This window comes from Pseudogymnoascus verrucosus (assembly GCF_001662655.1).
Source record: "Pseudogymnoascus verrucosus strain UAMH 10579 unplaced genomic scaffold scaffold_4, whole genome shotgun sequence".
Taxonomy (NCBI): Eukaryota; Fungi; Ascomycota; class Leotiomycetes; order Thelebolales; family Thelebolaceae; genus Pseudogymnoascus; species Pseudogymnoascus verrucosus.
In genome coordinates, this window is record NW_017263655.1 from 24,543 (window position 1) to 51,471 (window position 26,929).

Consider the following 26,929-nt stretch of genomic DNA (forward strand, 5'->3'; position numbering starts at 1 on the left):
TCAGGTATAGCGGGGCTTACGACGACAGAAATGACGCAGCAAGCGAGCGAGGGAAAGGTCGGGGTCCAACCACTACGTCTGCCCGGTTGACAGGCAACCATACAATCGACCAAACATCCTATACTGTGGTCTTTCACCTCCATCCTCATCACTGCATCTTCAACGTCGAACACCACAGGGTTCAGAAAGACAATTATATACCAGCCGGACACCCAGCAAAACCTCAGAAATGTGCAACTCCGACCTCTTCCTCGCCTTCATCGCCATCCTCTTCCCTCCTCTCCCAGGTACGCCTCTCTCCCCCGATACACCCACTGCTCCACAAACACAGCTAACCTCCCTCTCTAGTCTGGGTCAAGACCGGCCTCTGCTCCGCCGACTCCCTCATCAACATCCTGCTCTGCATGCTCGGCTTCCTCCCCGGCCTCCTCCACGCCTGGTACATCATCGCCAAGAACCCTGAGCTCGAATCCTACGACGCACTTCCCCAGGACGCCGAGGCCGGCAGCCGCGTCACCTACATCTACGTGCAGACCGATGGTTCCGCATCGCGACAACAGCAACAGCGCCAGCCGCAGGGCTACGGGACCGTGAAGCCGATGGGTGCGCCGCAGTTGCAGCAGCATCAGAATGGGACGTGGGGACAGGGTAGCCAGCCAGAAGAGGGCGAGGGAAGCCACCCGGCACCGCCGACGTATGCGCAGGCTGTGACAGGAGCGACGGGGGATCACAAGGTGCAGACGCACGATTAGGTGGGTGCTGACGACTGTGATTTATGCGGCGAAGAGTGGGTAGGGATTGGGTTTTAATTTTCTTTGTTGGCCGCGTTGCGTTCGGTCTACAGAGCATGGGAGAATGGCGTACTTGATTGTTTTCTTGTTGGAATATGAGGGGTCTATATGGGCACTGGCGGTTGACTGCGATGGCTGGTTGCCAGAACACCACTCTTTGCATGAATCGTATGATTGCTTCGTGCGTCACGGCTTTGGACGAGTTTGCAGGTCGTGCTTCGTGAGAGACATTAGCTTTAGTTAAATTCTTATGGCATACATCCACGCCTTTAAATCAGATGAGCTTCTGGAAGGACATAGGCACTGTCACAGTCACTACGGATAGGGCCATCTGACAATTCGGTCTAGTACTGCTACATTTGACCTTTTCTTGACCCTCTGATGATTTTTATTATCTTTCTAAGCTTGCTTTGTAGGTGAAGTCTACATAATCTAGAACCCTGGCTTTTATATCCACACCTTCCTTCGACTGCCATCCAGTAACCCGTTCAATCGTATAATGTCCCTACCAAACGCCAATAGTAGACATGCTAATGCATCCTCCTCAGTCCCTCCACCAAATCCCTAACCTCTTCCACCTTAGCCAATCCCTTACACACCACGTCCTGCCTCTCCTCATCCAAGTCGAGGAACCGCTCAATCAGTTCCCCATCAATGAACCGGTAAGGCTCCTCCGTCTCACGCTCTGCATTGCGGAAGGATCGGTAAGTGGCAAACGGAATATTGCCGGGCGTTTCGACATTCTCAGCTAGGCGCTGTTGGAGGCGCAGTAGCAGGTCCTGGGAGGCCGGGGCGACGCTGCCATAGAGGAAGAGGGAGCCCTCAGTCTGTAGATATATTAGTCACCATATCAAACACACACATTCCCGTATTACAACGGAGATAATAAGGGAAAAGGGGTACTCACAGTCGCCAAGAACGCCCTCGGAACCACAGTCGCATCCTCACTCGCATCGACCCGAATCTTGCGTATCCGATTCACCTGCTCTCCAAGGTGAAACTCGCCCGTAACCTCCATCTTCTTGCGGTCCTCAAGCGTAACGCCCGCCTCGTTGTGCCTCAGCACAATCAGATTCCCGTCCGCGTCCGCCTCCAGCCATCCCTCATCAATATGTGCCACAGCCGTTGCCCAAACACTCTGGAAATGCCTCGCGACCTCAACAAGAGTGGGCGCCTCGCCGCCGGTCCCAGCACGATACTCGACGAGCGAGACGGACTTCATCAGGTCCGCGACAGCGATGGTATTCCCCTCAATAGCGAGATCGACCGGGCACGTGCTAGTGCGGTAGCTGGCAACCTTCTCGATGCGCGCGCTGGTGCCGCTGAGCTCCGTGTAGTCGAAGACGACGACAGTCTTGACGAGTGCGGCGACAATCTTGCCGTCGATAACCCCGAGACAGCGACATGCGCCTTTGACCTTGTACTCGGCGATCTTGTAGGGGTTGCGGGAGGAGTCGACGCCGAAGACGAGGATGCGGCCACGGTAGGAGAGGGCGGCGTCGTCGTCGAGGAAAGAAGTGCCGACAATGAAGCGCTCTTGGGGCGTGCCGTAGGTATTTGGAAGAGGGGCGCGGATGACTGCCTCTACCAGTTCCTCGCCTTGGGAGGTGCCGAGTTGGAAGGGTTTGCCTAGCTCGGAGAAGACAACTTCATCGACGAGGCGGAAGGAGCTTTCTATGACTTCTTCGCCGTTGACGAGCTCGCGCTTGATGGCGCCGAGGCCGAAGACTTTTTCGGACGGAGAATAGGCCACGCGGCGAACTGTTTCGCCCATTGGAAGTGTTCTTACGTGGGTGCGGCGCTCGGTATCGATTTGGCTGATCTTGATCTCTGAAGCCGTCGCAACTACAATTGCGTCTGGGTAGGCGGCAGCGTTAAATGGGCAGATGAACGTTGCATCCTCAGCCGTGACAGCGGAGTAGATGATGCGTCCTTCTGAGCTGTAGATCAAGCTAGGATGCTCGCAGGTCGCAAATACGTTCATAAGGCCGTCCGCACGAGGAAGGACGCGTAGGTTGGCTTGCTGGGTGCCGAGTACAACTGACTTGCGATTTGTGAGAGCGAATGTGCAGGGCGTAACAGAGTATGAGTGAACAACCCCATCGGACATGGCAACGAGGAGCGTCGGCCCGGAAGTCTTTGGGAGAATCTGTGCCAGCACCATACTTCGCGGTACGGCGGCAGTGTCGTTATTGCGAAGCGTATCTCCTTGTATGGGTTGCAGCGTCCTCAGGTCTATAATAGACACCGATCCAGACTGCCAGAGCCCCACAAGCCCAATCGGTGTTTCGGTATTAGGGACGTCTATACAGGCAACCTGATCAGTGTCCCCAAAGTCTTGTCGCGCAATTTCTGACAAGTCGTTGTCTAGATCCAAAGAGATGAGCGATTTTCCGTCGGCAGATAATAGAACGTAATTCTCATTTGCCGACGCTGCAGTGATAATCTCTCCTGGCCCTGGCTGCCATGATGCGACAGCTACACCAGATTCTGAGTCTATCAGCAATGCTTTGGATGGCGTAATCTGCAATATCCTGCCATTGGACACATTTGCGGCCAAAAGCGTATGCTCTTCGAAGGAGAGCCCCAGGAATTCCTCTACCTCTTCAACTTCCCCTGCGCTATCAAACCGGAACACTCGTGTCTCTGTCGAGAATGATATCACCAGCGTATCGTGAAACTCCGGGTTGTTTGTTTGGAGGGTATATAACCCCTTGACGTTGTCCATTTCTCCCAGCAGACCAATATCTTCCAACCCGACTCCGCTTCGGACACTCCTCAACCCCCCCTCTTGAAAGGCACCGCTTCCAGTCACAATCCGTGCCTGACCCGACGAGAACTCATTTGCCCGCGCCTCTTCCGATCGGCTCCCCATATCCATAACTGTGAAATCAACAATTGGCGCGATGTTATCCAGAGTCTGCACCACCTCAGCAGCCTTGGCATCCATGTCCAACTTCAAGACCTGCGAGTCTCCATCATGCGATCCAATAAACAGCAGGTCGTCCTCCAGACAGACCATAGTCGACGGCCGCGAAATCCGCACAAGCTTCTTCATCGTCATCCCCGTCACGACCTCGGCATCGACCACCAGCGTGAGCAAATGCAGCCATCCATACTCATCGCCCAGCAGATATCTCAACCCATCATATGCCGTCCACGCCACAAAGATGCTGGCCTCGTCGAGCACATGCTCCAGGGTTGCCTTGCTCTCATCATCCAGATAAAGCATCCTCGTCTCACCAACCACAATCACACCTCCCAGTTGCGCCTTTGCACTGGCATTATTTCTGACCACATATCTCCTCTGGCCTCCCTCCCCTTTCGGCACCGGAATTAGGTGGCTCGCCCCAACCTCCACCTCCAGCTCATCTTCCCTCTCTTTCCTCGGATCAAACCCTCCATATTGTCCCCTCCCATCCGTAACCCTATAAGTCGCTAACCCCACCCTATCCCTCCCATCCTGATATAACAGGGCCACCTTCGGACTCGTTGACTCAGTATGCAAAAACACCGTCGCCCGCACAAACAGCTCCGTAATCCTTATCTGCTCCGGGTCATCCAGGTAGGTCCCAGCCGCCGCAACCTTCCTCGGCTTCATAACCTTGACGAAGCTCAGCACGCCCTCAAACAGACTCAAGCACAGCTGCTTCCCAGACGGATCGACAGCGCATCCCTCACCCTCAGAAGCGCCGCGCATATGTTTCTCACTCGCATCAACAAACGCATGCACCGTCTCCAGCCTCCTCGTCGCCGCGTCCCACGCGAGAGTGAAATAGTGTGCGCGCGCGGTGCCGACGAAGAGGTGTGCAGTGCGGGAGGTGGGGGGCCGGATCGCCGCGAGCATTGTGATACGCGCATGGAGGGTGCGGGTGTGTGCGAGCTGGAGGCCGGTGGGCGTCGGAGTCCATATTTCGAGGCGGTTGGATTTGCTAGAGGGGGGGAGGTTAGAGAGGGGTGAGTTCTTGGTGGGGGGAGGAGGGGCTTACGCGACGACGAGGCAGGTGGAATCGGGGTCGAGGAGGTTGAGGGAGAGGGCGTGGCGGACGCTGCTGGGGCGGTGGATGGGGACTATGTAGGACATGATTGCGGGAGGGTGAAGTGGAGGAGGTTGAGTTGGTGGAGGGACCCGGACATGGGCGGGTTCGTGGTGAGAGGAGAGAGCTTTCTTTGTTTCGTCCGGTTGTTCCCTTAAGGTACGGGCTTGATTACGTCGCTGTACTGATTAGATCTTATCGCGAAGCTCGGAGTTAAGAAATTAATCAGGGTTCCCCACTGATAAATTATAGCTTAGGATTAATACGAGCAATTGCAACTCATAGAGCTCGTATCTTCAGTTCCATTTGTCGGTAACTGGCTTACTTATTGTATCCCTGAGTGATTGAAAGCCTTCACTTACATTATAGTTGCTGTAATCGCTGTTGTTATATGCAGGCACTCTTTGGACTTTTAGGTGGTATGAGAACCACACCAGCTTTATTTCACATTGAAACACGCGATCTCGAATTCATATATGCTAATGGTCTTAAAGTGTTATACTGATCTTGTATTGTAAAGTTTATTCTTTTCCACCAAGATATCTATACACCACAGAGAAGTCTTTCCCCTTGCACCTCTCATCCTTAGAAGCGAGATCATACACCTCGTTCGCCTTATCACCAAGCTCCAACTGAGCACCAGCTTCGTTGGCAGCCTGGATCGCAAGTCCAAGATCCTTCTTCATCAGCGATATTCCAAAGCCGCCGCTGTAATCGCGCCCAGCAGGCGAACCCTCAACCACACCCTTTACGGGGTTGTTAACCTCGCTCGGCCAGCACTTTCCAGTGCTGACATTGATAACGTTGGCGAGGACCTTGGGGTTGAGACCAGCCTTGATACCAAGGTTCATGGCCTCAGCAGTGGCGATGTTGTTGATAGCCAGGAGGTAGTTGTTCGCCAGCTTCCCGACTAAGCCAGCTCCCTGGTCTCCGCAGTGCAAGACGCGCTTGCCCATCATCATGAGGACGGGCTCTGCGCGCTGCAAGAGGGATGATGGGGCGCCGAGCATGAAAGTCAGCGTCCCCGCCGTGGCGCCGACGACACCACCAGACATGGGTGCGTCGACAAAGTTGCCTTGTTGGGTAGCAGTGACAGTATTGGCAACCTCCTTCGACGTCGCGGGGTCAATTGTGGAGCAATCGATGAAGAGCCTGTCCTTGTGCGACCCTGTCGAGGGAGGCTGCGCAAGCACCTGGCTGAACACGCCCTTAACATGTACCGGTTCTGGGAGTACGGTAACGACGGTTTCCTAATTGCCACTTGTCAGCTTTATGCCCCCATGAGAATAAACATGAAGATGTGCAAAGAAGGAAGCTTTTTGAAAGTTCAGAGGATTGGCTTTGTTGTATAATAATAAAATCACGCGAACATACCCCCAAGACGGGGGATGCCAACTTAGTATCATGAATTGGAACAAACTCATCACGTAAAGCTGGGGAAGACAAGAAATGAGAGGGAGGGGGAGCTTACACTTCCATCGGCCGCCTCAGCTGGGGACGCCGCAATCTTTACTTGCGCACCACCACCAGCTGCGGCTACCTCGTCCGCGAACCTCTTCGTCGCCTCCGCATTAATATCCTGAATTAACAGCACATCCGTGGATGGCAACTTCTTCTGCAAGTTCTTGGCCATGTTATATCCTATCGTCGTTGTTAGCTCGCTGCACCCCGCCAAACGGGAACGTCAGATAAACGTACCCATCTGCCCAAGTCCAATAAATCCATACTGGGCGTCCCTTGCCGCCGACGCAGAGAAGCATCGCACCTGCACAACACCAAACTGCCGCCTCAGCACCGACGCGGTCCGGATATTGAAAGCCATCGCGAGATCAAGTTGTGTTTATCCTGAGCTGTGCAGCTTCGAACAACTGACAAGTCAAGGGCGAGACTAACAACCGGGCGTGGGGAAGGTACAGTAAAGTTTGTACCGAGCACTAACTCGGGTATGTGGCCGAGATCTTCTGACATATAGAGCCGAGGGTATGCGGACCGTTCTGGACCGACTCATGAGAAGCAATTTTTATAAATAAGCAGAGCGCGCACGAAGGCGGCTGCGAGTTTAGGTCTTCTGTCACATCTTTGCAGGATGGTGAAGAGGAGGAAGATGGAAGAAAGAAAGATTGAGTGGGGGATTATAAGGGCGAGGAAGAGAAAATAATCTGACGCTAGGCTGTTTGCGGTTGGGCTGTCATTCATGGCGGCATAGCGCGTAAGGGCCAATAATTCAAGCTCATGGAATTTATCTCGTTGGAGCCATTTTTGAGCAACTGTAATTGAAAGGCTATAATACGAAATTATAACCCTAGATGAGTGGTTGAGAGACCTTGTCTTAATCGTTCCATTATAGAGAACCGTTGTACAGACTTCTGGGTGGCACGATTACTCTTACGGCGCAAAGGTAGAAAATCATCAACGGGACCACACGAAGCTTCACATATTCCCTCATTGCACATTCAAACTAATAAAGCAAGTGCCATCGAACTCCCCGCCCATAAGATAGTAGACAAGAACAACTCGAGAATTACAACTTCCTATCAAACCAGCCAGTCAAACCTCCACCCATAATATCCCCCCGTCCCATCACACATCCGCCCATCACCTCCACATCATCCTGGTCCAATGTCGACAACCCTGCGGACCATCCCTCTCCCCCTCCTTCCCTTCCCCAACACTCGCAAAAGCCCTGGGTATCCCACAACCTATGGTGCCGTACAAACTCTCTCATGTATAGAAAGGGTGCGTAATATCGGATACCTCAACCACAACCACACCATAGAAAAGCCCCTAGAAAAAACAAGCCTCACTCAACGCCGAGATAAATTCGAAACGGAACGAGACGAGAGAGACGACAAATAGACAAGGGGTTTAGACGCGTCGCGCCCATTATAAATTAAACTTTTTTAACCACCTGCGGCACCTAGAAGGCGCCCATCACGTAGGGGATTAAAGCACTGTGTCTGTTAGCATGCGTTCATCAGGGGAGAAATAAGGAGACATAAACATACCCGATAGCCAACGTAGCACTAATACCAATCAGCGCTCTCGCCCGCACCTTCTCCTTCTTCAGGTCGCTCTCGACCTTAGCCCTCTTCGCCGGCGCCGCACCCTCGTTCTCCTTCTCAGCCTCCTCTTCCGCCTTCCTCTTCACCTTCTTCGCCGCGGGTTTGCTGGGCCCCGCCTCAGCCTCAGCCGCCTCCTTGGCCGCCTCGTCAGCCTTGACAGCTGCCTCGACCATCTCCTTCGCCTTGGCGATCATGGCCTCCGTGTCTTCAGGTAGGGGCAGCTCGGCGAAGCCAGCTGGCATCTCAACCTCGACGTGCGTGTGCGTTGTCTCTACATCGCCCTCGACAATGACCTCCTTGTCAACCTGGACAATGACCTTAGGCTCCTTCTCAGCATCAGTCTTCGCCGCACTGGCCTTAGCCACCTCCGCCTTTGCAGCCTTGGATTTCCTCTTTGGCTCTGGGCTTGCCGTCTCGTCCTCCTTCTCAGCAACTGACGAGCTTGGAGATCCCTCGGGCTTAGTAGCCGACTTCAGCGCCTGTTGCAGGCTCTTGCTCGACGCGCTCGCGCTCTCCTCCGAAGCAGCCTTCTGCTGCTTCAGCTTTCGCGGGGTAGCGATTGTCTTCTTCAGCGGGCTCGCGATCTTGCTCGGGCTCACGCTCCTCCTGCTTCTCCTCAGTGCCTCACCGGAGCGACCGCTCGAACCGGTTGGGGCAGCGAGGTCCTCGGGCGCAAGGAGGAAGGTAGGTGGCGGCGAGATTTTCTTGGGGGTCGTATCTCCCTTGGGGTTCACGACAATAGGTGTAGGGTCGAGGAGTGCCTTGATCCATACGCGGATACCATACTCGTCGGCCAGCTCAAGCGCGTGCGTCGGCGAGATCCAGACGTTTCCAGCAGTCTCGTTGGGGCTTGTGGTCGCGAGGCTCTTGATGTAGTTGCGCTCGGCCTCCTCCTCGTGGACCTCAGAGTAGGGGAAAGTCGCCTTGAACATGCCAGTCGCGCTGATATATCCGTCGTTTGAGCGGCGCATGAGGAAGTAGCTCGCTGGCGCGGGCTTGAAGATGCCCGACACGACGTTCTTGGGCAGCGGCGCGCGAAGGTGCGCGTAGTCGAACGTGCCGAGCTGCTTCGCCTTAACTTGCAAGTCGGTCTGGCCGAGGCGACGGCGCTCGACTAGGCTCTCGTCTAGGGGATGGGGTTAGTTGCGCGAACGGTGGGAAGGGGTCTATGGTGCGATGGGCTTACACTTGGGAGCATTTTCGACCATGAGCAGCGCGTTGCGCTTTTCGGGAAGGTGGCGCGTGGAAGACATTGTGGTTCGTTTTATGTAGACTATCGGAAGATCTCAAGTCAATGAGGTCTTTCTTTATCTGTTTGTGGTGTGTTGTTGGCGATGAAAGCGCGAGATTCTGCTCGAATGATCTGATTCTGCGCGCCGAAATAGTGAGAGCGACGCGATTATCTCCACCTTACTAAACTCGCGCGCAAAGGTGACCTTCGTATTGCGCCTGAAAATTCCTGATATCAATGGAACTGAATGGGCTCAAGCTGATGTCGTACGAGTCTCATTCCCCAGATAGTAGCGGTTGGTGATGAAGGGACGGGATTGACGGATCACGGTGCAGCGAGTTTGACACGTCGATTAAGTCCCTGCGACCGGCGAACAAGCGCCCGTTTTGATGCGATTGATTGGACGACGAACAAAAGTGAGGATCCCACCACCTTCAGGACTACTTTCAAGCTAATGAAGAAGACCCTGCGACAACGCGGTGATGAAAATAAAACGTAGAAGTAGAAATGGACGATATTATTTTTTGGGGGACGTGTTGTAACAAGGAGAGCGCAATCGATAATATGGTTGGGGGGGCAGAGAAAGAGAAGTTTATCGCTCTTACCCCTGGATACGATACTAACCAGCTAAATTCTTTATGGCGCTGGTCACTGGACTAGACGGACGGAGAGGGGAATTGGGGATGGGAGGGATGGGATGGATGGGGGACGGGCACTGGACGAGCGCTGACGGGTGCACGGGTAACCGTATCCGCCCAAATTTCCTAAATCTACTAAAATTTGCTAAATTTGCTAAATTTCCCCAGGTTGTTGGGATAAATTGGCCGGGATAAATCCGTAAAAAGTCACTGGGATAACTGAAATTACTCAAATCTGTAAAATCGCGTGGCTGGGGCGGCCGCGTTGGGCCTGACACGGACAGTTTCCGCTTCTTTCGGACGGTCGGCTCCTTTTCTTCCGTCTGCTTAGTAAGGCACTCTACCCAATTGAGAATTGAGAGGCCATCAACTTCCGATATCACATTCACACTCAGGTGGTGCTCGATGATAAATAAATTGGCACCTCTAGCTACTGAATAGCCTATCCCTTAACCTGTCCTTTTACCTGTCCCTTTACCTGTCCCTTTACCTGTCCCTTTACCTGTCCCTTTACCTGTCCCTTTACCTGTCCCTTTACCTGTCCCTTTACCTGTCCCTTTACCTGTCCCTTTATTTATCCCCCTACCTATCCCCGGCCCCCGTCTCCTACTCGGTCTTCTACGCTCTAACTCGGGTGCAGTCTACGGCATGACCCAACTACACAAGTAATTAGATATGGGCACACCCTTCATCCAGGACAGTTACTCACTGGCGAGTCCTGGCAGCAGGAGGGAAAGGACGGTAGCATGTTGGCACACACTTTTTGTAAGTCTCTGAAGTTTTCTGCCTCACGGTTTGCTAGGCCCATGGTGTCAGAATGTTATGAAGATACTACAGGAGGAGTAGCCGTACCATACTTGCAATTCACGGTATACGGAACATCTTAACCAAAGGTACGATCTTCGCAGCAGTATGGTGTGAGTCCTAGGTTTCATTCTCAGGGCACTTGTAGAGGGCGAGTGCGGTGCTGAAGAGGGCTATGGTGACAACAAGTGAAGTGCGCATGGTGCTTGCAGTTGGTAGTATCGTTGATTTTTATAGCATTGGAAAGGGATGACGAGCGAGATAGTCCTGCGGGAGAGAGGCTGAGACTTATATAACCCCCGATTTATGTCTAGGGGTACATATGGAGCATACGCCGACTGTCTTGTAGTGAAGCTGTAGGACCTACCCCCCAGCAAGTAGCATGAAGGAATGCATCTTAGGCTTAGATCACTCACAGCAACAAATACCAGGACAAATACAGTAGTCTTACAAGCTGCAGTGCACCAAACCTTCGCCCATAACCCGGTAACCGGGCTCCAATCACTTGTAACAACCCACAAGCAGAACCTAAATTCTAAAACCTCAGCTCCTAACATGTTAGCCATCTGTGGCGGAATGGGAAATGTCTTAGACACCATGGAGTTGATCTCACCGTTATTATCTTGCCCCCAGGATGGGTACTAACGTCTGGTAGCATGTCGTGGACCTGATTATCAGTAATAATCAGACAATTGTACGGGTGGAATACCAAGCTTGACATCTCCCTAAAGGGACAGCCGCACACTGTCAATATGGATTTCGAAGCCTAGAAACACTTTCAAGAGGTATGCCATGGCTTTAATAACCTAGTTAGCTATGTTTTTACTTAGCTACTATTCTCAAGCCTAGTCATGTGTGTGGCGTAAAAGTAGGTTTCCCGAGTTACAGACTCCTCCAAAACTCAATAATAGGGCGTGCAACCTCAGAAACCCGCTGTCTCACTAGGCCATGGCCAGCTCGGGGAACAACAACTACATCTTTAAATCCAACAGTCCTTAGGTCCTGCTCAGTACAGAAATCGTCGAGCTCTCCAACCACAGCCAATCGCCTGACACTACTCTGAGACACCTTTTTGAAATGCTGGTGCATGTCGAAGACGCCGCCATCTCTAACTATAGCTACTAAGCTGGGAATGTGCCCTTTGTGATACTCTCTCTCCCAGACCTGAATTGGCTCCCCACTAATCTCTCCCCTTGCAAAGTTGGCCTTCCAGTCAGGTGACACGATGAGGGGACCACCACTGACGAAGTCTACTATCCAGTCTGTCGCCACACCCTCGTCCACACCCGCACCCCCCTTTAGGTAACTTGCGCCCTCCTCAGTCAGCGTCGCAGACCTCAACAGCCCAGCTGGAGCCACCACTACCAGGCTCTGGACCAGATCCGGATATAAGGCGGTGAAGCTAGTAATCGTTGATCCGCCGAAGGAGAATCCCAGGAGATGCGCTGATGGCCATTTCAGATGCCGCAGGAGTTGTATGATTTGGTCGTGGAATAGTGCTGGCACGTGAGGCACTAGAGGTGTAGAGGAGAGCCCATGTCCGAAGTGGTCGTATAACACTATGTGTAAGTTGGGACTGGAGGCTTGAAGGGCTTTGGCGAGGGGAAGCATGCCCAAGGCTGGGGTTCCTGCACCATGGACGATCAGGACGCGCTCTATGGGAGCATGCAGCAAAGAGACAGTAGGTGGTGGTAGTTCATAGATTGCGGTGCTTGCATTATCTGAGATGAAGTACTGAGCAGAAGGTAGATGGGCACCGAACTGGGTGATGAAGGCGGCTTCGGCAGGCGCGGGAATAGATGCGTGAGAGGACGAGCGCTGGGTCGATGGATCGGTGTCTATTCCTGGTCGTGGGATTGTGACTGCTAAGTTGCTAAATGACATTGTGTTCGTAGATTTTACAGTTCTAATTTTCTAAGGAGCAACCTGAGATTGACAGCGTTTTGATGATACATATCATTAAGTATCTGCTTACAAATTGATAGCGATATCGCAATATTGCTAAGTGGTCTCAGAGTTGTCCATGCGCGCAATTCCAGAATTAATTAAATTCAAAGGACTAATAGTTTGTCTTGTTATAGGGTGCATCTCTTAATGTAGGGATGCACTTTACTAATAAATATGATTTAAGACAGATCGCTTCAAACATTTCTAGGTTCTCAGGTGGTCGAGACACTACATCCAGGTTGTTAGCAGGTTATAGGGCTATTATGGGAGGATCGCCTTACTCTCATAGCATTTAAAGCTCACATTCGTATAGCAGCACATTGGCGTGAGGAATGGGTCATGCTTAGGGCATTCGTAGATGGCGAGGGCGGTGTTAACGAGAGTGAGGACGTAGGCAGTAACGACGGAAGTGCGCATGGGGTGGCTTGCTTGGATTGGTGATATTGGTGATATTGGTGATTGTAATTTGGGCTACAGAGTAGAATGGTATGCGATACTGTGTTGGGGGAAGGGAAGAAAGTTGATATTTATACACTTCCTGGTCTTCCATCGACCATGGAACTCAAGTCTCCTGAGAAGAAATCACAGGACTTAATACTCAGCTCGCACGTAGCTGGGCTGATACAAGACATAGGTGAGTGCTGAGAAACGTATTATGATAGGCATAGGAGTTTCTCACATTTGCCCCGCGGTGCGTATGGTTACTAAAGGGGGTGTGATTGATGGCAAGATTGGTTGTTAGAATGAGAAGGTGAATCGAGAGTTAGGATAGAGGGATGCTCGCGGACGAGACCGGGGATACAAGCCTACCATCTATATGGCCCCAAGAACCAACTCTGGTCCTGTCTCAACGAGCCTACATGACCTCAATCATCGGCGACCAGTCCAGAGAAAACTGTTGTAGACACAAGCCATACAGAATCTCTTATCGATATTAGACCAAGCCAACCCCAGCACACAACTCCTCGGAGCCGTCCCAACCCAACCAGCCCCACAGATGTCCAATATGCACAGACAACCCCAAAATCTTCAACCCTCAGCACTTAATATAAACATCTACAACCCGACGACGCAGGGAAGTGGGGAATGTCTCAGAGCCCGACCCTTCTACGCACGAACAAGCGTACAGCGGCCGTTGGGATCGCGTAATGGGATCTCGATATCTGTTTCACGGCTGGCTTGGGAGTATAGGGTTCCTCTTCCGGAAAAGGGATTTCGAGGATAGATATCAACTGAAACATTTGGTCTTTTATGGAGGGGAAAGGACCCCATACTCTCCTAGACAAATAGGGCACAAGCATCCTTTCGCGGCAAGGACCCCTTCCCTCCCCACCCCCTGAACCCCTAATCACACCAATAGCACAGCACAACCCACCTCATCATAAAAACACACACCACTCAACTCCCCCAAAAAACAAAAAAAAACAAATCATCGTCATAAGAATCGTGGAGATTATATTCCTTCTCAAGCGCCGGCCCCTACTTATAAAATAGGCACCAGCCACCAGCTACCAGCCGGCACCCTATCCCCCCCCACCCATTCATTTCTCATCGTCCTACATCGCATGCGTGCACAAAACATGACGCCCTTGTTTCCAACAGGCTTTCCCACCCATTTCCCACCCCTCCCCTCCCACCTAAACAGCCTCAAACACACTAAAACAACAAGACAGGCAAGACATTACCGCACCACAACGAGTAATTTTCGCCCCAGAAACCCACAAACAAATCGACACAAAAGCAACCCGCAACGCTCCGTCCCCATCCTTCCCTTTTCCATTCCGTCCTTGTTATCCTTTCCCTTACGCAGACCACCTAACCCACATAATTAACTCATTGCGGACCCCACACCACCGCCTGCATAAAATTTACCCCCATCCCATCATCCATAACATACCCATTCGCCCAGATATCCGTTTCCATGTCCATCCCGGTCCCAAATATCTCCAAATCCTTGCCGCCGTGCATGCTAATCTCCTCCAGTCTCCTAAACGCACTTTCCGGGCTCGGCTTCGGGGACGCCCAGTTGCCGCTGCTGGTTGACGCAGGGGGACCGGGCTTGTACGTCTCGGGTGAGGACTGCGAGGGGTGGTCGTAGGGCGTGGAGTTTGTGGTGCCATTTGCCGGGGGGGGGTACATAGAATTCAGTGTTGTAGCGGCGGCGTAGGTGGAGTTTTGTGGGTAGTAAGTAGCGGTATTCTTAGGGCTCGCGTGGTGATTCACATATCCCTTATTAGACGGTGTGTACTCCTCCGCCACGCTGCCATTGCTCGGGGGAGCGGTAGTGTTGACAGTAACCCATCCGTTGTCATTGCCATTTCTCGATGCGGAACGAGCGTGACCGGATGGCTGGGGCTCGGCTTTGATGTGTGTTGATGGGCGCGAGCCGCCGTTGGTGGCGGAGAAGGGGGAGATGCGGTCGGGAGAGTCGTAGCGGTCTTGTTCGAGGGAGGGGCCGAAGTCCTTGAGTTCCTTCTCGAGGAGCTTGTATTCCTCGAGGCCACCGCCGTGGCCACCCTCGCGGAGGCTGAGCTCCTTGGCATGGGCTTCGCGGCGCTGGTGCTCGGAGCTGGGGAGGCCGAGAGCTCGGATGCTGCGGTTGTGGTCTTTCTTGATGTTGACAAAGTAGTGCTCCATGCGCTTGATCCAGACGCTCCAGCCGCAGGCCATTTTGGACCTGGGCAGCATGAGATTGAGGGTCTTTACGGCGAGGTCAGTGGCTTCATGCCTGCCGGTGGGGTAGGTGGGGTTGTGGTCCAGGGTTGTGGGCGAGTTGCTCATGTAGGAGTTTTTGTCCATCCAAGGGAAATGGACGGCGTAGATGCCGACGAAGGCGGCGGTCCACACGGCGAATCCAACTTGTGGCGACTCAACCATGACCTGCCTGTCGCTAGTAACCCGCACTATATCCATGATGTCGCGAGCGGATTTGAAAATCAACTCGGCACTCTCGTCCCAGAACCCCTCTGGGATATCGTATTTATCTGGTGGAAACGTCGGCTCGTCTAGAGGTCCGGAGGGGCCAACGCTTCGGATAGGGATGAACGGAATATATTCGCGATGAAGGACAATGTTGCAAAGCGAATAAAGCGTGTGGATGGCCGTGTACAACGTAATAGATTTGCTGGCGATATGTGCGGCGATCTTCGTAGGGCTGAATGTCAGTTTCGGGGGTAAGGACTCATGGAAAGCTACGAGTTGCTGCCGTAACTTGTAAAATTCGGATCGCTGGTCCCATGGGGGGTATTGTTCCTCCCGTCTGCCACCTCTGCATGACCACCGTGAGAATCGTCCCCAGATCTCGACAAGTCGGATGTATATGCTTAACACATTAGTCGAAGAAATGGTCCTCGAACCATCCCGGCTGTCAGGCGACCGAGGGGTGTCCTTCAGCGATCCAGTCTTGACATCAACCCCAAATTGGAAATCTTCTTCCGAACAGGGCAGTTGCACGTGCAGGTCGTCGATATTGATGATCTGTGGCCGATATCGCCCGGATGCCTGGTACCGGTCCAGAATGAAGCAACTATAAGCCGTTCTCCGCTTGATCTCGCGCTGGATCAGGGTCTGCTCGTCGGGTGCTGCCCCTGCCTCCGCCACCTTCAATTTCACCCCTAACTGCCGCGCCTCTTCTATCAGAGCTGGCTTTTGACTTGTCCGTGAATCTTCTTCAAACATGAGTCCCATAGTCCGGGCCATCCTATTATTCTGTTAGGAGCGTCTTATATAGTGTCTGAGCATAAACTTACCCGATAGCAATCGTGATGTACATCCAGGCGCGTTGGCCACGGCACATCCCCCAGTGATACAGACTGATCATGAGCAACCCCTGAACTCTTTCCAATGACGGCTGCCCGGTCAGGGCCGGCGCATCAAGGCGAGCCGCGAACGCTTCGGCATAGAACTCCGATGCCGCAAGAGGATCAGAGGGGTCAGATTGGCTGTGATATGCCACCAAATCCGGGATAAACCGCGCCGTCAGCGTCAGCATGCCCAGGAGAAAGATCTGAGTATCCGCAGAGCGCTCCGCAGCAGGCTGATGAACGCGGGTATGGAAGACCTCCTCATGCAGGAACGGCAGCTCGGTCGAGCAGTGCAGCATGAATGTAGTATACACGTCCTTCCACAGCTTCGCCGTGATCGGCGGGGACTCCAGCGGATCATCGCTCTGGCGAAAGCTCTGCTTCCTCACCGCATCCGACTCGCGCTTGCGCACGCGCTTGACATCTCCTCCCTCCCCATCGACCCTCGCCGCGATAGTCGACTCGGGCCGCTTGTTCGCCTGCTGGCTGGCGCTCGGCTCGGGGTATGTGCATTCGCGGCTCTGGTTGGCGCAGGCGCGGCAGGCGGTATTCACGCCGTTGTTCTGGCACTTGATCTTGCTGCGGCGGCAGCGGTAGCAGGCGATGCTCGAGCGCATCTTCGGCAAGGGCTTCTTGTCGTCGGGGTCATCGTGCATGTCTACGTGGCGCGGGGCGTCATGCCGCGCGCCGGGGGGTTCGGGGCGGTGTGTATGGGTGTGGGTGTGGACGCCGGCGGCGGGCGTGCTGTTGGTATTGGTATTGGTGTCGTTGGTAGTATCGCTCAGGCGGCGGCGGGAGGGGGGCGACGCCGCCGGGCGATGAGAGAACTCCGTGTCGGCTTCGGGGAAGGCCTCGGCGTGCGGTCGCTTCGGTGTCGATGCCTCTGGGGTGTCGATTGTTGAGGGGGGGTCGGAGGGCGAGAGTATCGCGGCGATGGAGTGAGGGGAGGGAATTTTGGCGGTTTGGAGGCCCTGCGGGGACCGTCGCTTCCGGTGTTGGTTGTAAGCCTGGTTTTGGGGGGGGGGGGGATATGCGGTGCGCGGTGAAGGGTGTTGGGATGAGATTGAGCCCAATCGCTTGCGCAGAGGGTCTTGTATGTGTCGAGAGATGTTGGATGGACAGCAGATGGTGATGTGAAACCAGGAAGAGGACTGCGGAGGGAAGATGAAGGGTGTGTTTGCGTCGTACAGCTCGATTGTTGGTGGCGCGATCAAATAAATGTCTGGAGGAGGGAGTATTGGTATTGAGGATCCTGGGAAGCGGCGGCCAGTCAGGTTCAGGGCGCGCGCGCGGGCGGACTAGTATAGCAACTATAGTGCGGTATCCGAGTCCGAGGGAGGAGGGACCAGCTGGAGAAGGCTGTAGAGAAAGGTACGATAAAAGGGGAATAGAAAAGCGATCGGCACTTGAATAGAAAAGCTCTAGAAACAAGAAATGCCTTTAGAAATGCTTTTAGGTTGAAGCAACGGGATAGGAAGAAGAGAGTATAGCGTATAGTACAGTACGGCGTATGTACAGCAGTTGGTGGTCGTAGAGCGGCGGCGGGATAGTACACAGCGACAACACGGAACACAGTGAAATATGTACAGTAGAAGAAGTACTTTCAAGATTCACAGAATAATCTGAATAATCTGAATAATCGCGGGAGAGAGATGTGAGATGTGAGATGAGCGTACGTGCGTGGTGCGTTAGTAAAATGGCGTGCATATGTATAGGATAGGTATAGTATAGAGTAGTAATAGACAAGGACCGAGTAATAGATGGGGATAGGATGGGGGTGGGGGGAGTACTAATTGGGGGGAAAATAGAGTATAATGGAGTATAAAATGGGGGGCAGACTGGGGAAAAGAATCACGGCGGTAGGCGGGTGCGAATTATGGTGGAGAAGGGGGGGGAGGAGGAAGTTGTGCTCGGGATTGTGTCCCCGGAGAGATGTGGTTAACGATAACTGGGCCGTTAGTTCTCAGGTTTGGCTGTTTCTTGTTTCTCTGGGGAAGCACGAAAAGAGCGCATGTGGCACGGCGAGAAGAGGAGAGGATAGGAGATGGAGATGGGGAGTACGGGGTAGATACAGATATACAGATGCATTGCATTGTTGGTAGATGCAGAGGCGACACAGCACGGATCGGACAGCGAGTTAAAGCCAGTTAAAGTTCCCGAGGCGCGCAAACAACCCTCATACAAGAACACTAACTGGCCAACAATCCTAAGACCACAGAAACTATCAGCCGGTCTGCTCAATAAATGACCAGACAGGGCGAATTCTACACTCTTGTCTCACACTCCCTTCTTCGGACAGATAGACAGACATATGAGGCTTCACCCACACCCCACATGTACTCCTTGCTCCTCGTGAATAACCCCCCCGACACGGAAATCACATTCACAACCACCCCCTTCCCTCCCCGGTCGGCCGTGGGGGACTCCCTACCCTCCTGCCCTGCACAGCACTCACACGCGACAAACGGCATCCCAACCCGCGGCCCGATCGCGGCCCAGCGGTAGTTGCACATACAGTAGACTACGAGTCCATTGTTTCGCGTACGCTGGGCGGGCATGGGATGGAAGTTGGCGGGCACATCACCGCTGGCTGGGGACAAGAGAACCATCGGAGCGGCTGGCGCGGATGGCGGAGGAGGAGGATGAATTAGGCATCGCGCGCGCGGCGCTGGAGGAGAACGGCAGGATAGGACCAGTCCAGTCGGCTCTATTGCACCTCGCTCAAGCCGATAGTGGGACGGAGTTGGCGGGACTCACGGGCCAGAAACTGGACTTACTCAGGCGGGGCGATTCAGACGGCGGACAATAACATACGGACGGCACGAAGCGGTTGTCTCCAACTTCCACATCTTAAGGCCAGTACCGACCGAATTCCCACCCAACTCGGCGAGGATCTCTCGGCGGATAAAAACAGCCACCAGGCAGGAAGACGGATACAGGATTCCCGCCGGGGGATGATTGTTTGCTCCCCAGCGAGCGCCACGATGTGATCGCGCACCCTGCCGCAGCACGACCCCGGCTGGTCGGGCGGACGAGACAGCGGTCTCAGCCTAGAGGTTAGGGCACCCTGCGAGCCAACGCGCAGCCTTGGATGGGTCCACTGTAATCACAGCGCATCAGCGCTGGGTTCTAGCCCTGATCCTGGCGTGGCTCTGGCGGAGTCCGCGCCCTGGCAGGAAGCCTGGTGTTGTACCAACACGACCGCCGCCCGCCACAGGAGCGATAGCCGCTGATGCCGCGGTGGTGCTGGTTGTATATTAAGGAGGTGGAGGGAAAGGAAGGAAGGAAGGAGCGAACATGATTTTTTTTGTTTTGAAAGCGGTAGGTGCGGCTGAGGAATCCTACATCCTCCTCAGGGTAGGTGCGTGGGTTGCTCCTTCCTTCCTTCCTAGCTGGCTGAACTGTTGGTGTTGTCTTCATTCCTTTACTGTAGATCCAATCTTCCAATATGCACAGCACTCACTGTAGACACTCCTGCGCCATCGATCGTAAGCCCAGCTCAGCCCATCACATCCAGCACATCGCCAGCGCGCCTTACAATCTGAAACCCACCAGCATAAAGTCTCAGCCCTCTTCCCTTCTAGCATCTAGCCCGTACTTACCGAGATCACTCCCACTCCCTCGCCCACTCACCAGCACGATCTATATCAGTAAAAACGACAGGTCCCCCCGCCGGAGCAGCGGTCTGAGCCGTCTCTCCAGCGCCCAGCACTCCAAACCCACCATCCAGCACCTACCACCGCTGGCCCTGCTGGGTCTGCCAGGCCCGCAGCCCACCACAGCAGTAAGTAAAACACGGGACGAGACGACGAACAAACTCGCAAACCAAACCACACCTCGGCTAGCGGCAGCACATTCCTGCTTCCGAAAAGGGGGGTGGTGTATGGTCATACGATTACCGCAGGTTGGAGCGTGGGGGGCTCATCACGGGTGTGTGTGTCTGGTGCTTCGTGTATGGGATGGGGTGCCGGTTAGGTTCGGTGGTTATGGGTAAATGGGGGAGGGCCGATCGCGGGGTTAGGTCAGGGCCATAGGAGAACTGAGGGGATGATGAGGGATGGATTGTAAATCACTTGACTGATTCGAGGGGGTTGATGCCGGATCGTGGATAATCACGTGATTTGTGACCTTGGTTCAGGAACAGAGGGGTTTTGAGTATATCACGGCTCCAGCCTGTAGTAACAGTAACAGGGCCTCGTAGTATCCAGCGCAGAACCGCTCTCTTCATATGCATCGTCTCGGTCACGTGCATCCTCCTCCTCAATCTCATCTCATCTCATCTCCTCCCCCTTGCCTTACCTCGCTGCCGTGGGATCAGATTACGAACCACATCGCTCCACATCCCGCGGGGGACGGCGCAACGTATCGCCCAGGGCCTCTTGTCGTCTCCGCTCCGCTGCGTTCAGCCTGCGTCCCCCGAGCGATCCCCCACCATGCACGTGGCCGGAAGTGGTCTGGGAATGCTTGTATATGTATAGCAGCTAGCTATATAACCTGGTGTACGTAAAGGAGCACTGTAGTAGAGCTTTTGTATGTAGATTTTTGCGGGGTCCGGTAATGCACCTCATCTCTTGCACTCATTTTAAAGAGTTACATGTGCCAGTTCTGGCGCGGTCGCACGTGAGGGGGGTGTATATAGGTGCAGTAGTTGCACGCCGCTGATGCTGCCACTGGCTGGCTGGATACAACTACGCACGCACTGCGGCCCCTTGGAGTGGTGGGATGGAGGCGGCAGCAGCATGTGTACCTGACCCAGCACCTTCCCTCCCCGCCCTTCGTTTCTTATTCCGCGGCATCCCAAGATTAGACAGCCACACGCCTCCACTCTCCAAGCCCAGCCCCTCCCTTCCTCCACACCACAGAGCCACACAGCACGCACAGCGCCTTAATCCCTCGCCGTCCATCATTCCCCCGAGTGGTGAGAGGCGGTGCTGGGGGGATGGGGGAGTATGTTATGTTATTTGTCAACCGCGCGGCGAGGGACGGGGCGGGTTTGTGTGAGGGAGGGAGCGACGGGGGTCTAGAACTGGTGTCGTGTGCCGTGGCGCCGCCGACGCTGCCGGATGCATCGAAGCTTGCAGGAGGCGGGGGGGGGAATGGGGGAGGGGGACGTCATGTACGCCCTTTGGCGACGGGGGGAGCTTCGAGATGCTTACTGAGAGCACACGAGGTCAGCATGGAGCATGGAAGTAAGCACTGGGGAGTCGAGTCATTGAACCTGGGGGGTGGTAAGGTAGGTGTTGTCGGTTGGGAAGTGGCCAGTCAGAGAGCGTGAGGGGGAGGTGGTTGTTGACGCGCTTGCGCTTATATGGTATGGTATGAGCTTCTATGGGTGGTAGAGGAGCTAGAGATGGTCGGATGGCCCTGTTGTTTCTGGTTCCAACTTCTCTTTTAGGAGATTGATTAGTGATAATTCCTTCGAGTAGACTATGACTCCTATAAAGTGGATGGAGATGGAGATGGAGATGGAGATGAAGATGAAGATGAGAAGGAGAAGGAGAGGAGTAAGGAGGTACAGTACAGTACAGTACAGTACAGTACAGTATCTAGAGTACAGTTATTATACATTTCTGTATTATACATTACACATATATGTACCCATCGGGGAAGCTTATAGAAGCAGAAGCTCACACTCCCCCTTCTTCCCCTCATAAACCCCCACGCTGGGCGCCAAATACTAGACCAAAAACAAACTAACGTCTCCCCCTCGAGCCAGGCGCAGCAGCTACCCTCCACGCCGTTGTGACCATGTTTTCCATATTCCCCATCCCATGTTTATCCACGATTTGCCGTTTGTGACTTCCCTCGTCCACCGAGCAAGTAAAAAAAAACCAGCTTTTTGTAGCTTTAGGGAAGCTATGTCATCGGCGGTTCCGGGAAATATTACGGGCTGATCGTATGTTGATTACGAAGTTACCCGTATACAACAACTTCAAAACTCCACCGAAACCCCGTCTCCGCTCGATTTGATTCCTCAGCAGTTGCCGGTGTACTGGAAGTACTGTTTTGTGCTATAGAATACTATAATGGAACTATACCGCACTATACTATACTATACCATAATGTATGTATGACTATTCCCGCATAGTACGTAAGGTGCAGCTCAACAGGTTATAATCGCCCATCACCACTGCACTTCACTTCCTACTCGGCGTAAGGTCATGTACTGTATGTACATATAAAGTGGCAACTACCGTAAAATACCTCACGTACATTCATAATTATATACTTCTATTCACTCAAACCTCCCCTGTCTCTTACTCCCCGATCTCCAGTTCCGCCGATCTACTTAAATTCAACGTGACAGAGCACTAGACCAAGATATATATAACCCTTGAGAGGTGCACCACTACGTTCCTGCATACTCTTTTCCCCTTCTCTCTCCCCCCATTCTCCCCCAAGAAACAAACCCTCACTTTCACCTCTCTATTCCCTCTTCTCTTCCATCAACGACAAAACTACAGGTCTCAAAATGACTATCCCAACAACCCCTCCCCCCGAGGTCGACACCTTCGACAAATCCCATACCCATGACGATCCCCGCCACGCAAGGCTGACAGTACCCAGCAAGGCTACCGACGCCCACGCGACCCCGCCAAGCCCCGCTCACAGCACCCTCGACTTCATCGATATCATCGATATTCGTCGCGATGCCCTCGGTTCCTCGCTCGATCTCGGGCGTGACATAATGGCGCAGCTGGCGCCGGCGCGGGGGCCGAAGAAAATGCCGACGTTGCTGTTGTATGATGAGAAAGGGCTGCAGACGTTTGAGGAGGTGGGTTGGGGTGGTCCCTTGTCCCCTGTCCCTATCGTCGACCCTAGGCGATAAGTGGTGTGATGTTTAATGGTGGTGGTGGCTAATTGATTTTGTGGGGTGGGCAGATTACGTATTTGGAAGAATATTATTTGACGAATGCCGAAATCGAGGTGTTGGAGAGGAATGCCGAGGAGATGGCGAGGAATATACAAGCTGAGTCAATGGTTATTGAGCTTGGTAGTGGGTGAGTTGTTGGTCGACTTCCTGACGGCTTGGTCCAGAGGAGGAGTAATATGAAAATAGTGTGCATGCTAACTCAGCTACAGAAATCTACGCAAGGTGAGCATACTGCTTAACGCCCTTGAGAAAGCGGAGAAGTCTATCCATTACTACGCCCTGGATTTGTCAAAGAGGGAGCTCGAGAGGACACTGAGCTCTGTACCAAGATTCGAGCATGTCGTGTGCCATGGTCTGCTAGGGACGTATGATGATGGGCTCGAGTGGATCAGGTCCGGGTGTAATGCTTCGTGGCCAAAGTGTATTATGTCTCTGGGGTCGAGTATTGGTGAGTATGCTCCCTGTTTCCATGTTATCACTTACTAATTTTGATAGGTAACTTCAACCGAGGCGATGCGGCGGATTTTCTCAAGGGATTTGCGGATATGCTTAGGCCGAGTGACTCGATGATCATCGGGCTGGATGCATGTAACGACCCCGCGAAAGTATAGTAAGTTTATTCTCATATGTGGTTTTGATCAGATGGCTAACTTGTGTCTCCAGCCATGCGTACAATGGTAAGAATTCCAAATCTGTCTAGTAATTATTTCTAACGTATTTCTTTCAAGACTCTCTAGGCATAACACACAAGTAATATCCCCTGATTTTCATTATCTGGGAGTCATAAAGCTAATATGATAATAGATTTATCCTGAACGGACTCGACAATGCCAACAGCATACTCGGTGAGCATGTCTTCAACACCAATGATTGGGAAGTCATTGGCGAGTACGTCTGTGACAAGGATGGTGGAAGGCACCAAGCGTTCTATGCTCCGAAGAGGGATATTACTATTCGCGGCGTTTTTATCGAACAAGGTGAGCGCGTTCAGGTCGAGCAGAGCTTAAAGTACTCCCAGGCCGAGAGTGAGGCTATGTGGGCGGCTGCTGGACTCAAAGAGGTTGGGAAATGGGGGGCTACAAAAGAGCCATATAGTAAGTTTGTCCCAAATCTTCTTACACCAGCGTATTTAATGCTACTCGAGCCATATCAGAAGTTTCTGGTATTAATTGCAAGTACTTGATATATTATATTGCCTTATTGCTTAATTCCAAATTTATTACCCTTAATATTTGCAATTAGACCAAAAACCATAAGCCATCCATTCTAACCCCCCACCCAACAGACATCCACATGCTCACCAAACGTGCCAAACCCTTCCAACTCCACCCCTCCCAATACGCCCTCACCCCCACCCCCACCCTCGAAGACTGGCGCGGCCTCTGGTCCACCTGGGACACCGTCGCTCGCGGCATGATCCCCAACAACGAACTCCTCGCCAAGCCCATCAAGCTCCGCAACGCCTGCATCTTCTACCTCGGCCATATCCCAACCTTTCTGGACATGCAGCTCAGCAAGTCCACCGGGGCGCCCTTGTGCGAACCCTCGCACTATCCGCAGATCTTCGAACGCGGGATTGATCCCGACGTGGATAATCCGGATAATTGCCACGCCCACTCCGAGATCCCGGATCAGTGGCCGCCGGTGGAGGAGATTCTGGAGTATCAGGCGCAGGTGAGGAGGAAGGTGGAGGGGTTATATGCGTCGGGTGCTTCTGAGGCGTCGAGGAAGGTGGGGAGGTCATTGTGGATTGGGCTTGAGCATGAGATTATGCACTTGGAGACGCTGCTGTATATGCTTCTGCAGTCGGATAATCGAATGCCGCCTCCGCGCACTGTCAAGCCTGATTTTGAGGAACGGGCGAGGAGGGATGCGGAGAGGGAGGTGGAGAATCAGTGGTTTACGATTCCGGAGCAGGAGATTACGCTGGGGCTGGATGATCCGGAGGATAATTCGGGGGATGGGCATTTTGGGTGGTATGCTTCTTCAGGTCCGTATTAAAGATGGACTTGTACTGACAAGGGTGATTTAGGGATAATGAGAAGCCGGTGAGAAAGGCTCATGTGCGGTCTTTCCAGGCGAAGGGACGGCCGATTACGAATGAGGAGGTGAGTGGATATGATGAATACTGTTTCTAATCGTGGCACTGATATCATATAGTATGCGATTTACCTCGATGCTACGGATAATGAACAGTTGCCAGCTTCGTGGACAAGGCAGCATGCCAATGGAGATCTGTCAGCTCATACACCCAATGGCAATACAAATGGCTATACGAACGGGAATGGACATGCTAATGGAAATGGCCTAACCAATGGAAATGGTCTCACCAACGGCAACGGATATCACTCTAACGGCTACGCCAATGGCCACACCAAGCTCCATCCCTCCTATATATCCAACATCCTCGTCCGCACCGTCTACGGCCCCGTCTCTCTCGCACACGCACTCCACTGGCCCGTCAGCGCATCATACGACGAGCTGACGCGCTGCGCGAAGTGGATGGGAGGACGCATTCCAACAGTCGAGGAGGCGAGGAGCATCTACAGTTACGTGGATGGGAGGAGACTGAAGGAGGTGCGGAATGCAAGGAGGGTGCCGGCTGTTAATGCGTATGTTATCCCTTTCCCTATTTTTGGATTTTAGATTTTCGACCACAAGCTAACCCCCAAAAGCCACCTCGTAAACAACGGCGTCGAAGAAAGCCCGCCACTCCGCCACCCCGCCGACTCCCCCGCCAACCCCCATTCAGCGCTCTTCACAAACCTCGAAGGTGCCAATGTGGGGTTCAAGCACTGGCATCCTGTGGCAGTGACAGCGGATGGGGATAAGTTGGCGGGGCAGGGGGAGATGGGGGGTGTGTGGGAGTGGACGAGCTCGGTGCTGGAGAGGCATGAGGGGTTTAGGGAGATGGAGTTGTATCCGGCGTATACTGGTGAGTTCTGAGTCTAGTGTGGCGTGGTGAGGGGTGTGACAGATGCTAATGGTGATTGGTATAGCGGATTTCTTCGATGGGAAGCATAATGTCGTACTTGGTGGGTCGTGGGCGACGCATCCTAGGATTGCAGGGAGGAAGAGTTTGTGAGTATACTCTACCCCTATTAATCCTATACAACGGGTAAGTTGAACATGTTACTGACATTCTATTCCAGCGTAAACTGGTACCAGCGAAACTACCCCTACGTCTGGGCCGGCGCGCGTCTCGTTCGGGATATCTGATGTGAAAAGATCACAAACTCAATTGGGCGGCTGGCTCCTTATTTTCCGTTGCTGGGACTGGGGGAAAAGCTTTTGGGATTGAAAAACTTGCAGAGGGGCTCGGGTCAGTTATGATTTATTGCTTTTGCTTCGATGGCTCGGTTTTTGAAACTTGCTGGGTGAGTAGGTAATGTTTTATTGCTTTGATGCTTTGATGACTTGGCTTTGAAACTTGTTGGGGGGAGGTAATTTGTGGTGGGAGGGCGTGGATTGATGCTAATTGCTGAGTTTAAGCTATTTATGATAGTTGAAATCGATGATTTATATATATGCCGCCTTCTGGCGAGCTGTGGTGCTATTTTTGTGTGATTATCCATTTCTTCAGGGGTTTATTCCTCCCGGGTACTGGATGGTTCTATGGTGTGGGTAGATGGATGTGTCTGTGAGGCTGTGTCAGTGCTGTCCGTGATGGTTGGTTTTGATATGGTAAGTCGATTGAACTTCTTTCATTGTTTTGAAATCGCTGGGTGATTTATTTGGCAGC

At 53.1% G+C, this 26,929-nt stretch overlaps 7 protein-coding genes across 7 annotated transcripts; 2 read left to right on the forward strand and 5 right to left on the reverse strand.

Moving 5' to 3' along the window:
- The first annotated feature begins 94 nt into the window (after nt 1-94).
- VE01_01365 (uncharacterized protein) lies at nt 95-1,271 on the forward strand. Its single transcript, XM_018270888.2, has 2 exons — nt 95-287; nt 349-1,271. Exons 1-2 carry the CDS (start codon nt 230-232, stop codon nt 750-752), a joined length of 462 nt encoding a protein of 153 aa, XP_018134064.1. The 5' UTR covers nt 95-229; the 3' UTR covers nt 753-1,271.
- Nucleotides 1,164-5,058, reverse strand: VE01_01366 (uncharacterized protein). Its single transcript, XM_018270889.2, has 3 exons — nt 4,781-5,058; nt 1,699-4,723; nt 1,164-1,618 (listed from the first exon to the last, which is right to left on the reverse strand). Exons 1-3 carry the CDS (start codon nt 4,873-4,875, stop codon nt 1,322-1,324), a joined length of 3,417 nt encoding a protein of 1,138 aa, XP_018134063.1. The 5' UTR covers nt 4,876-5,058; the 3' UTR covers nt 1,164-1,321.
- Nucleotides 5,059-5,306: 248 nt separating this feature from the next.
- VE01_01367 (uncharacterized protein) lies at nt 5,307-6,908 on the reverse strand. The gene is made up of 3 exons (XM_018270890.2): nt 6,527-6,908; nt 6,300-6,469; nt 5,307-6,078 (listed from the first exon to the last, which is right to left on the reverse strand). The coding sequence occupies exons 1-3, from the start codon at nt 6,648-6,650 to the stop codon at nt 5,350-5,352; spliced, it is 1,023 nt and encodes a 340-aa protein (XP_018134062.1). The 5' UTR covers nt 6,651-6,908; the 3' UTR covers nt 5,307-5,349.
- A 277-nt stretch (nt 6,909-7,185) lies between these two features.
- Nucleotides 7,186-9,794, reverse strand: VE01_01368 (uncharacterized protein). The gene is made up of 3 exons (XM_018270891.2): nt 9,077-9,794; nt 7,834-9,016; nt 7,186-7,779 (listed from the first exon to the last, which is right to left on the reverse strand). Exons 1-3 carry the CDS (start codon nt 9,141-9,143, stop codon nt 7,746-7,748), a joined length of 1,284 nt encoding a protein of 427 aa, XP_018134067.1. The 5' UTR covers nt 9,144-9,794; the 3' UTR covers nt 7,186-7,745.
- A 1,535-nt stretch (nt 9,795-11,329) lies between these two features.
- VE01_01369 (uncharacterized protein) lies at nt 11,330-12,466 on the reverse strand. Its single transcript, XM_018270892.2, has one exon. It carries the CDS (start codon nt 12,445-12,447, stop codon nt 11,446-11,448), a length of 1,002 nt encoding a protein of 333 aa, XP_018134066.1. The 5' UTR covers nt 12,448-12,466; the 3' UTR covers nt 11,330-11,445.
- A 1,615-nt stretch (nt 12,467-14,081) lies between these two features.
- On the reverse strand, nt 14,082-18,968 carry VE01_01370 (uncharacterized protein; the record flags this gene model as incomplete). Its single annotated transcript, XM_018270893.2, has 3 exons — nt 14,082-16,210; nt 16,260-17,284; nt 18,912-18,968. 3 exons carry the CDS (start codon nt 18,966-18,968, stop codon nt 14,344-14,346), a joined length of 2,949 nt encoding a protein of 982 aa, XP_018134234.1. The 3' UTR covers nt 14,082-14,343.
- Nucleotides 18,969-22,326: 3,358 nt separating this feature from the next.
- VE01_01371 (uncharacterized protein) lies at nt 22,327-26,729 on the forward strand. Its single transcript, XM_018270894.2, has 13 exons — nt 22,327-23,088; nt 23,196-23,314; nt 23,397-23,635; nt 23,683-23,797; nt 23,851-23,864; nt 23,916-23,937; nt 23,992-24,281; nt 24,473-25,163; nt 25,220-25,295; nt 25,348-25,799; nt 25,863-26,122; nt 26,187-26,268; nt 26,340-26,729. Exons 1-13 carry the CDS (start codon nt 22,786-22,788, stop codon nt 26,404-26,406), a joined length of 2,730 nt encoding a protein of 909 aa, XP_018134235.1. The 5' UTR covers nt 22,327-22,785; the 3' UTR covers nt 26,407-26,729.
- Nucleotides 26,730-26,929: the final 200 nt, after the last annotated feature.

Coding starts and splice junctions, on each gene's coding strand:
- VE01_01371 (XM_018270894.2), top strand. CDS start 22,786: ATGACTATCCCAACAACCCCTCCCCCCGAGGTCGACACCTTCGACAAA. Junction 23,089..23,195: donor GGCTGCAGACGTTTGAGGAG/GTGGGTTGGGGT, acceptor TGGGGTGGGCAG/ATTACGTATTTGGAAGAATA. Junction 25,296..25,347: donor GGCCGATTACGAATGAGGAG/GTGAGTGGATAT, acceptor GATATCATATAG/TATGCGATTTACCTCGATGC.
- VE01_01365 (XM_018270888.2), top strand. CDS start 230: ATGTGCAACTCCGACCTCTTCCTCGCCTTCATCGCCATCCTCTTCCCT. Junction 288..348: donor CCTCTTCCCTCCTCTCCCAG/GTACGCCTCTCT, acceptor CTCCCTCTCTAG/TCTGGGTCAAGACCGGCCTC.
- VE01_01368 (XM_018270891.2), bottom strand. CDS start 9,143: ATGTCTTCCACGCGCCACCTTCCCGAAAAGCGCAACGCGCTGCTCATG. Junction 9,017..9,076: donor GGTCGAAAATGCTCCCAAGT/GTAAGCCCATCG, acceptor CCCATCCCCTAG/ACGAGAGCCTAGTCGAGCGC. Junction 7,780..7,833: donor AGTGCTACGTTGGCTATCGG/GTATGTTTATGT, acceptor TAACAGACACAG/TGCTTTAATCCCCTACGTGA.
- VE01_01367 (XM_018270890.2), bottom strand. CDS start 6,650: ATGGCTTTCAATATCCGGACCGCGTCGGTGCTGAGGCGGCAGTTTGGT. Junction 6,470..6,526: donor TATTGGACTTGGGCAGATGG/GTACGTTTATCT, acceptor CAACGACGATAG/GATATAACATGGCCAAGAAC. Junction 6,079..6,299: donor CTGAGGCGGCCGATGGAAGT/GTAAGCTCCCCC, acceptor AGTGGCAATTAG/GAAACCGTCGTTACCGTACT.
- VE01_01369 (XM_018270892.2), bottom strand. CDS start 12,447: ATGTCATTTAGCAACTTAGCAGTCACAATCCCACGACCAGGAATAGAC.
- VE01_01366 (XM_018270889.2), bottom strand. CDS start 4,875: ATGTCCTACATAGTCCCCATCCACCGCCCCAGCAGCGTCCGCCACGCC. Junction 4,724..4,780: donor TCCACCTGCCTCGTCGTCGC/GTAAGCCCCTCC, acceptor CCCCCCCTCTAG/CAAATCCAACCGCCTCGAAA. Junction 1,619..1,698: donor CGAGGGCGTTCTTGGCGACT/GTGAGTACCCCT, acceptor ATATATCTACAG/ACTGAGGGCTCCCTCTTCCT.